Genomic DNA, 10,310 nt, shown 5'->3' with positions numbered 1-10,310 from the left:
CGCCCCCATGGGGTGAGGGTCCCCGCTTGGGGGTGGTGGCCAGCCTGGGTGGGTGGCTGAGGGCTGTTTTCAAGCTAGCCACACCCCCTTCAGGGTGGGGGCCCCCTCTGTGGTGCCTGGCCAGCCTGGGTGAGGGGCTGATGGCTGTTTGCAGGCTGGCCATGACCCCCGGTGACCCAGTCTCCAGCCCCTTCTTTTTTTCTTTTTCAGCGCCTCCTGGAGCGGAGGGAAGCAGGTATCTGGGATTTATTTATCTTCTATAATTAAAACTTTGTAGCCTTCAGTGGAGGCCAGGGTGGGCAGGAAGCTTGGCTTCCTCCATCGCTGGGGACAACCCAAGCCTCCTGCTGGCTCCAGCTCCATGGCTGCCGCCATCTTAGTTGGGTTAATTTGCATACTTGCTCCTGATTGGCTTGTGGGCATGGCTTGTGGGCATAGCAGAGTGATGGTTAGTTTGCATCTTTCTCTTTTATTAGTGTAGATATATGTATAAAAGTGTAAGTGACTGCATGACTGAACGACTGGTCTCTATGCCCGCACTGACCACCAGGGGGCAGACTCAACGCAGGAGCTGCCCCCTGGTGGTCAGCGCACTACCACAGTCAACCTCTTGTGGCCCCTCCCTGCAGCTGACTGGCCAACCCTCTGCGTCCCCTCCCTCTGGCTGGCCAACCTCCCATGCCCTGATTGGCTCTGATTGCTGGCCAGGCCGAGAGATCCCACCAGTGGATGAATTCGTGCACCGGGCCTCTAGTATAGATATAAAGCTCTCGCTGGTGCCAGTCATGCACATCTGTTTTGATCTGTCATTGTCGATCATGAACTTGGTTGACACTTCTTTTATAGAGAATTAATTTCCTTTCAGTGTGCACGAATACATGCACCTGGCCACTAGTCTTATATAATAAAAGCCTTATATGCAAATCGACCAAATGGCAGAACCACCGGTCGCTATGATGCACACTGACCACCAGGGAGCAGATGCTTAATGCAGGAGCTGCCCCTGGTGGTCAGTGTGCTCCCTCGATGGGAGTGCCGCTCAGCCAGAAGCCGGGCTCATGGCTGGTGAGCACAGTGATGGCAGGAGCCTCTCCCACCTCCGAAACAGCACTAAGGAGCAGTGAGCCTGGCTTCTGGCTGGTGAGCACAGCGGCAGTGGCAGGAGCCTCTGCGGCAGTGCTAAGGACCCCTCGGAGGATGTCCACCTGCCAGCTTAGGCCCGCTCCCTGAGAGGGCGCAGACCAGGCTAAGGGACCTCCCTCCCTCAGTGCACGAATGTCATGTACCAGGCTTCTAGTTTCTACATAATGCTGGTAACACTGCCCAGTGTGTAGTAAAGCTCCATGCAGTCCATCATGAGCAGAGTTCATTTTGTGAGGTTATTTTCTATTTAACCTTTTACTGTCTCTGAAATGAGACTGTCTTTCAGTCAATAGGTGTTATAGTTTAAATGGCAATGCTTTTTCTTTCCTAGTACCTCAGGAAATAGTGATGTATCTTGTAATCAGTGGCATCATAAAGGGAAGGGATACAGTATTAATTGTTTCCATTATGATAATGTTGTGGATTATATGTAAGATTTCTGCTAAGGAAATATTATGGGATGTTGCCTTCTGGCCTTGAGTTTCCATGATTCTAGATCAGCCGTGGGCAAACTATGGCCCGCGGGTTGGATCCGGCCCGTTTGAAATGAATAAAACTAAAAAAAAAAAAGACCGTACCTTTTATGTAATGATGTTTACTTTGAATTTATATTAGTTCACACAAACACTCCATCCATGCTTTTGTTCCAGCCCTCCGGTCCAGTTTAAGAACCCATTGTGGCCCTCGAGTCAAAAAGTTTGCCCACCCCTGTTCTAGACTAATGTAGTCAGTGTTCCCAAAGAATCTTAGGACAGCAAAATTTTCCTCACCAGTGAACTAGAAAAACAACTATGAGTGTGTACAGTTAGGAGAGATCATGCTTGTGAGTAGTGTTGTCTTCAGAGAAAATGTTAGTCTCTGGGAGATATTTCACTTGTGTGAAGTGTTTCCTGGTTATAACGCCCCTGCTTTCACAATTTGTTTGATTTTGTTTTGTTTTAAGGTGCTCTACAGACTGTGATTTACTTTAATATAAAAACAAATAACCCTAGCCGGTTTAGCTCAGTGGATGGAACATCGGCCTGTGGACTGAGGGGTCCCAGGATCGATTCCGTCGGGGGCATGTACCTTGGTTGTGGGCACATCCCCAGTAGGAGGTGTGCAGGAGGCAGCTGATCGATGTTTCTCTCTCATCGATGTTTCTAACTCTCTAACCCTCTCCCTTCCTCTCTGTAAAAAATCAATAAAATATATTAAAAAAAATAAAAATAAAAACAAGTAGCTCATAGAAGCCATTTGAACCTTGAACATCTCTGATAAATCCTAGCTGTCATATAAGGGAAACTGATTCTGTGTTTTTCCTAGAGATGCCATGAAATCTGTTGACCTTCACTGTAGGATCTTCCTTTCCTTCCTTGATTATAGGCCATGGAATCTCTCTGCTAAAAGGATGGGAGTAGAACCCAGATATATTGAGGGCAGCTAGACTGAAAATAACAAGTGAACCAAGAGTATAATATTTTCCTATGAGAGTGTTAACAACAGAGTAGAACTTTAGGTTTCTCCTTTTGGTTACCTGGGAGAGTTGGCTTGGTTTTTAGACAGCTGTTTTTTTTGTTTTGTTTTTTAATCCTCACCTGAACACATGCTTAGACAGACAGACAGACAACCTTTTGGTGCACAGGACGATTCTCAACCAACTGAGCCATTCTGGCTGGTCTGTACCAGATGGTTTTCATTCAAAATATAAAACAAAAAAAGGAATTGGGCCTCCCCTTAGACCAGTGGTTCTCAACCTGTGGGTCACAACCCCTTTGGCGGTCGAACGACCCTTTCACAGGGGTCGCCTATGACCATCCTGCATATCAGATATTTACATTATGATTCATAACAGTAGCAACATTACAGTTATGAAGTAGCAACGAAAATAATTTTATGGTTGGGTCACAACATGAGGAACTGTATTTAAAGGACCAGAAGGTTGAGAACCACTGCCTTAGACTTTAAGGGAGGCAAGAATATTAAAGTGAGAATGACCATGTTGGGATGATTCAGCCACATCTTTGTGGATTTCCTGGATGTGACTTCATTTTATACAGCATGCCTTCTTTTGAAATACTTGTTCCAGATTGCATTCCAATTTATTTGCTTAAAATATTTTCTTTCTTTTTTTTTTTAAAATATATTTTATTGATTTTCCACAGAGAGGAAGGGAGAGAGATAGAGAGTTAGAAACATCGATGAGAGAGAAACATCGATCAGCTGCCTCCTGCACATCTCCTACTGGGGATATGCCAGCCACCCAGGTACATGCCCTCGACCGGAATCGAACACGGGACCTTTCAGTCCGCAGGCCGACGCTCTATACACTGAGCCAAACCGGTTTTAGCTGCTTAAAATATTTTCACATTTTGGTTTTAATTTTTATAGATTGCTCCAGTTGTGCCAGCGAACTATGGCCCTTCCAGTAGGACGAGGGATGTTTACCTTGTTTTCATACCATCCTGTTCCAACGGAACCATTGCCTATTCCTAAGTTGAATTTGACAGGTATGTTAAATTCTGGGCTCAATGAGAAAGGAAATGAAATGCTCTTTTTATCTTTAGTGTTCTTACATATTGTTAATAGCTGTTCTAGTGGTTATTGCTGCTCAAATAGCAAATTGGCCTAAACGTTGAGGGAATTAGAACGTAGCCCATTACTAATTTTTGCTTTTAATGAGACCATTTCAAGATACAGAAAGGTAATTGGAAAAGTTTAGAAATATATTATGGATAATGGTAATATTATTAAACATTAAACAATCTTAAAGTATAATATGTAGAAGTATTTAGTCTTAAAATGTCTTATGTCTTTTATGAACATACTAGAGGCCCAGTGCATGGATTTATGCACCGATGGGGTACCTCAGTCTGGCCTGTGCCCTCTTGCAATCTGGGACCCCTCGGGGGATGTCTGACTGCCGGTTTTGGCTTGACCCCCACAGACCAGGCCCTGTGGGGATCGGGCTGAAACTGGCATTTGCAATCTGGGACCCCTCGGGGGATGTCTGACCGCCGGTTTTGGCTTGACCCCCACAGGCCAGGCCCTGTGGGGATCGGGCTGAAACTGGCAGTCGGACATCCCCCTAAGGATGTAGTAGTGCCTGAGGCGGTGGGTGGCTAGAGAGGAGCCTGAGCCCAGGCCAAGTGCCACTGTGCTCATCTAGGCCCCGCTGTGCCTGCTGTCTGCTGCTGCTCGGTAGCATTGCCGCGGAGGTGGGAGACGCTTGCCTTGTTGCAGCTGCACTCACTAGCCATGAGTCTGGCGCCTGGCACCAGAAGGTCAGCTGAGCTGCTCTCCCACTGTGGGAGCACGCTGACCACTAGAGGGCAGCTCTTGCATTGAGCATCTGCCCCCTGGTGGTCAGTATGCATCATAATGATGGGTTGGTTGATTGCTCGTTCACTTAGGCTTTTATATATATAGATGATCCTTTTACAAAAACAGAAAATATACTTACTTACTTACAGTAGTTTCACTTGCTAAAGACCCACTAGTGTTAACGTTTTGCTATATATGTTTCTGAATTTTATTTTTCCACTTTATAATTTTATATTTGCTTAATTATCAGAAAATATTAAATCTGTTTTAGAAATTACAGTATCTTAAAATTTACTATGTAATGAGCATCCTTCCATATCTAGTATATCTATGGATACAATTGCATATATGTATGTATGTAGATATTGTATACACATTTTTTAATATAGATATGTACATATATATGTATATATATGTGTATATATATACATTATTGATTTCAGAGAGGAAGGGAGAGGGAGAGAGTTAAAAACGTCAATGATGAGAGAGAATCATTGATAGGCTGCCTCCTGCACACCCCCTACTGGGGATTGAGCCCACAGCCTGGGCCTGTGTCCTGACTGGGAATCGAACCGTGCATGATCTCTTGGTTCATAGGCTGATGCTCAACCACTGAGCCATGCTGGCCAGGCTGTATACACATGTTTAATCGACAACTTCATTTTTATTTTTCTAGAGTATTTCATTTAGTAGGATATAATTTATATAAATGGCCTGGTATTGGAAATTATTATTTTTTGCTATTATAAGTGTATATTGGGGTGTACTCATCTTACTTATTTAGAAATTGCTTTGAAGAACTCCTAAGACACGATTTTAAGGCTCTGATGCAGCAGATTGGTACATGATTGGATGCATGAGCTTTTACTTCTGTCAGATATGAGAGTGTTCTTTTCCTAATGTTATTCGTTATAATGGGTTTTATAGTGCCCATTCACCTGATACTAGTTTGAATGTGTTCTATAGGTGACAGTCATGTATAGTCAAAATGATCCTTGAAAATCTTTTAAAGTGTAGTGCATGTGTTTTTATGAGACTTGTATAAAATGTATATTTCAAGTTAAGTAATTTTAAAAATACAGTGTCCCCTCAGATTTGTAATGGAACTGTGTTTTCAGTGGTTGTAGAAAATGAGACCAGCTGAGTAAAGACCCCATCTTCCAACTCATTGATAGGCAAGGCAAGCTGAGTGACGTTCACTATTTTAACTGTTCTCTCTCTTAGAGATAAGCAACTATGTCAAAATCTGAATAACTGTTGAGTCTTGATGGAGGGCATGGTATATAGGTGTTCATTTTATTAGTCTTTCAACTGTTTGGAGCTTTTCATAGAAAAAGCTTGGATTAGAAAAGAATTTCATGCAAAATTGGCAAATGTTATAGTGTATTAAATCTGGGTGGCAATACTTTAGTGAGTGTTAAATAAGTATATGAATCATTGTCTTCTTTTGAAAAAAAAATACACTTAGTTAAATTTTCATGATTTAAAATGTGTTTGTTACAGTAATCCAAAATTTTATTCTTTTAGCTATTCTGGTAGACACCCCTAAGAAAAAAATCTTGATTTAATAATAAGTTAATTTAGGAAAAAATGTATTTTTTAAAATAGTCCCTTAACTCTCACACTTATAGGCCTGTTGTAATATGTATATTGTTCTGGTTATTGAATAATATATTGAATTCTTATTGCTTTACCCTTTGCCTTTTATATTGTGTGCAAATGTTATGTGTTATGTATATGATGCATTGCGATTTTGGTAAGTTTACTTGTTTTTCATGATTAATCTCTATGCCTTTTTTTTTTTTAAGAAAGAGTATAACTCATGAACTTGTTACCAATGTAGTGCTGTCATACAACAACATTTGAATTAGTTCGTAGGTACCAAGAGCAAATGGTACAGTCATGTATTTTACTTTGTGCATATGTTTCTGTGTGACTATACTGTATGTATATACACTGAGTGGCCAGATTATTATGACCACCCTATCAGTACTTCATTGACACTCAAAAATACTGAATATTGAAAACTTCTTAAGCAAATACTCTCAAGGTTTTATTATTATTTGCATAACTAATTCACTTCTTGTACTGATGGGGTGGTCATAATAATCTGGCCACTCAGTGCAAGTATACATAAACTCTAAGTAAGATATTGTGCATCTATTTAAAATTGATTTTACATAACTTTCAGAACTTATTTAAAACAACATTTTCAAGCGCCCAGTGAACTGTATTACTCTATGCAATATTAGGATATTTATTTTATAGTCATGACTTGAGTTAAAAATATAAAAATAATTTAATATTTGCCTATTAATGGGGTAGATCAAAACCAGACTCGGAATTCAAAGAACATCACAACCATTTAATTTTATGTTGCTCTTAAATTAAATTTAGTGCATATTTTTATGGTTCACGGGTAACTCAAGTCTGTAAAATGATGCTGTTTATAGCGCTATCTATGAATGAATTTGGTGTTGTGAACAATAGCATATAATTAGATATCTATATTATATGTATAAACAGACATAGATAAGAGGCAGAACAAATTTATAAAGGTCCTAGTCTCTTTTTAAAATGTCATTTTCACTTACTGTCCTGAGAAAAATAGGGTGTGGCATATTTAATATCAGTGTCACTAACCACATGTTGGAATTTATTGTTCATATAGTTTAACTGTGACACTAGTCTTTGTTTTATTTTTTAATAAGCTTCCTGCTGTTTGAAAGAAAGATTTTTAAGCAGTGGGTATCCTAATCAGATATGTATAAAGTTAAATTTGTATCAGTTATCTTCTAGCCCCATGTATTTTAGCAAAAAAGAGAATGAATTATTTTAAGCAATTAAGGTTTTTCCACCTTGCATCGAGTTTGACTCACATGTATAAAAGTTTCAGAACTCATAGTAAGCTAATATTAAGGATTTCAAACATAGAAAAAACAGTCTCTGTTTTCAAAAATCTAAATTTAACCACTTTGGTTTTGTATATTTCTATTCTCTCAGTTTTAAATTTGTTTGCCTGAATAGGGCGCGCCCCTCCTCGGAACACAACAGTAGACCTTAACAGTGGGAACATTGATGTGCCTCCCAACATGACAAGCTGGGCCAGTTTTCATAATGGTGTGGCTGCCGGACTGAAGATAGCCCCGGCCTCCCAGATCGACTCCGCGTGGATTGTTTACAATAAGCCCAAGCATGCTGAGTTAGCCAATGAGTATGCTGGCTTCCTCATGGCCCTGGGACTGAATGGGCACCTCACCAAGCTGGCCACTCTCAATATCCACGACTATCTGACGAAGGTGAGAAAGGTGGTGCTCCCAGCTCTTGGGATAGTGCCTCACCTGGGCTGTTGCAGTATCTTCTAATTGTTCTATTTGCTCTTCCTTCTTTATACTTTTACTTGTAAATCCATTCTTTTCATAGCAGACAGGGTAATCTTTCTAAAGTGTAAACTGGAATATATCACTTCCCTGGTCAGAACTGTGTAATGGTCTTCCATTGCTCTTAAGGTACATTTAAGAGCCTCGTGATCCTACTCACTTCTCCAGCCTTACTTTGTACCACTCTTTTCCCCTGCTACCACCTTCCAACCGTGGGGACTGGCTATTTTTACTCCTTGGCATAAACTCTTCCTCTGGCATAAACTCTGCCACTTTTAAGCTATAAAAAATCATCTATTTTTAAAAATATATTTTTATTGATTTCAAAGAGAGGGACAGAGAGAAACATCCATGATGAGAGAGAATCATCGATCGGCTGCCTCCTGCACCCCCTCTACTAGTGATCGAGCCTGCAGCCGGGGCATGTGCCTTCACCAGGAATCAGACTGTGACCTCCTGGTTCATGGGTCGATGCTCAACCACTAAGCCACATCGGCTGGGCAAAATTCACCTATTTTAAGTATATAATTTAGTAGTTTTTAGTATATTCACAGATTTTAGAACATTTTACAACCTTGTAATGGAACCTCATACCCTCTGTTCCTCTCTCCCTTCGGTCCCTAACAACCACTGATGTGCTTTCTGTGGATGTGGATTTGCTCATTCTGGACCTTTCATATACATGGAATCATACAATATGTGGCCTTTTATGACTGGCTGCTTTCCCTTAGCAGAATGTTTTTAAGGTTCGACCATGTTATTTCTTATATCAGCACTTAATTTCTTTTTATTGCTGAATAGAAGCTCTGTTGTATGGATATACTGCATTTTATTTATCCTTTCATCAGTTGATAGATATTTGGGTTATTTCTACTTTCTGGCTATTATGAATAATGTTGGTATCAGCATGTACATGTCTTTATGTAGACTTATATTTTCATTTCTCATGGGCATATTGCTAGAAGTGGAATTGCTGCATCATATGGTTACCCTTTATTTAAATTTTTGGGGGTTCCCAAACTGTTTTTCAGAGTGGGTGCACCATTTTTCAGTTGCACCAGCAGTATCTGGGAGTTCCAATTTCTCCACAGTATCTCATTGTGGTTTTGGCTTGCATTTCCCTAATGCCTAATGATCTTGAGTATCTTTTCCTGTGTTCATAGGCTATTTATAAGTTTTCTTTGGAGAAATATCTATTCATATACTTATTATTTTAACTGGGTTATCGTATTGAGTTGTAAATCTTTGTATATTCTGGATAGTAGTCCATTAACAGATAAAATATTTGTACATTTTCCTCCCATTCTTTCAGTTGTTTTTCACTTTGTGATGGCATCTTTGAAACACATATGTTTTAGTTTTGACCAAGTTCAGTTCACTTCTTCTTTCTTTGGTTGCTATACTTTGTGTCGTATCCAAGTCATTGCCTAATCCAAGGTCACGAAGACTTACACCTATGTTTAGGGCACATGTTTTATAGTTTTATTTATTTATGTAAATTAGTTTTATAGTTTTAGCCTCTACATTGAGTTATGTGGTCAATTTACAGTAATATTTGTACGTAATATAAAGAAGGGGTCCAACTTCATTCTTTGGCATGTGGCTCTCCACTTATCAGAGCACTGTGTTTTGAAAAGACTCCTTTTCCCATTGGATTGTGTCAGCACCCTTGTTAGTAATCCATGTGAGGGTTTGTTTCTGGAACAACATGTACATGTTGTTCTCTCACCTGACATTCTCCCTTTCTAAAGTTGAGGGCCTCCCTTTCTGCCGCTTTCCTGGCTAATTTACACTCATCCTTCAGGTTCCATTGTGAATATTTCTTTTTTAAAGATTCCTAAAAAAAAAAAAAAAAGATTCCTAATAATTCTTCAGCCCCTCCTAATCTAAATTAGGCACCTTAATAATACTCTTTCATATTACTTTGTACTTTTTCAATGTATTACTTTTTCTTTTTTTAAAACATATCTATTGATTTCAGAGAGGAAGGGAGAGGGAGAGAGAGAGAGAGAAACATCAATGATTTGAGTGAATCACTGACTGGCTGCCTCCTCCATGTCCCCTACTGGGGATCTAGTCAGCAGCGCAGGTATGTGCCCTTGACTAGAATTGAACCTGGGGCCCTGAGTCTGCATGCCGACACTCTGTCCACTGAGTCGAACCAGCTAGGGCTCAATGCATACTTGTTAATAGTATAGTTGTATGTTTTTATTTTAACACTTTTTCCCCATTAGAGCACTAGCTTCATGAGGGCAAGGACCACGTCTGTGTGGTTTGCTATTGTGTTCTTGGTGCCTTTCACTGTGCCTGTCACATAAAAGTACTTGTTGAAAGTACTGTTTTATTTAAAACTTGGTATCTGTTTTGGGAGTAGCTTAAGTTTCTCCTCTCTATCTTAGGGTCATGAAATGACAAGCATTGGACTATTACTTGGTGTTTCTGCTGCTAAGCTGGGCACTATGGATATGTCCATTCCCGGCTGCT

The 10,310-nt window shown here is 40.3% G+C and overlaps 1 protein-coding gene across 1 annotated transcript in view; it reads left to right on the top strand.

Moving 5' to 3' along the window:
• The window catches only part of ANAPC1 (anaphase promoting complex subunit 1), a 108,744-nt gene that overhangs the window by 64,771 nt on the left and 33,663 nt on the right, over positions 1–10,310 (top strand). The window contains exons 26-28 of the mRNA XM_006769219.2: positions 3,514–3,632; positions 7,474–7,745; positions 10,226–10,304. Of these exons, the coding sequence (XP_006769282.1) occupies positions 3,514–3,632; positions 7,474–7,745; positions 10,226–10,304 (470 nt within the window). The remainder of the gene's footprint in view (positions 1–3,513; positions 3,633–7,473; positions 7,746–10,225; positions 10,305–10,310) is intronic.

The sequence above is a fragment of the Myotis davidii genome, unplaced genomic scaffold, assembly GCF_000327345.1.
Source record: "Myotis davidii unplaced genomic scaffold, ASM32734v1 scaffold744, whole genome shotgun sequence".
Lineage (NCBI taxonomy): Eukaryota > Metazoa > Chordata > Mammalia > Chiroptera > Vespertilionidae > Myotis > Myotis davidii.
Note: the sequence above shows the minus strand (reverse complement) of the source record. Positions and strands in the feature narration are given on the sequence as shown.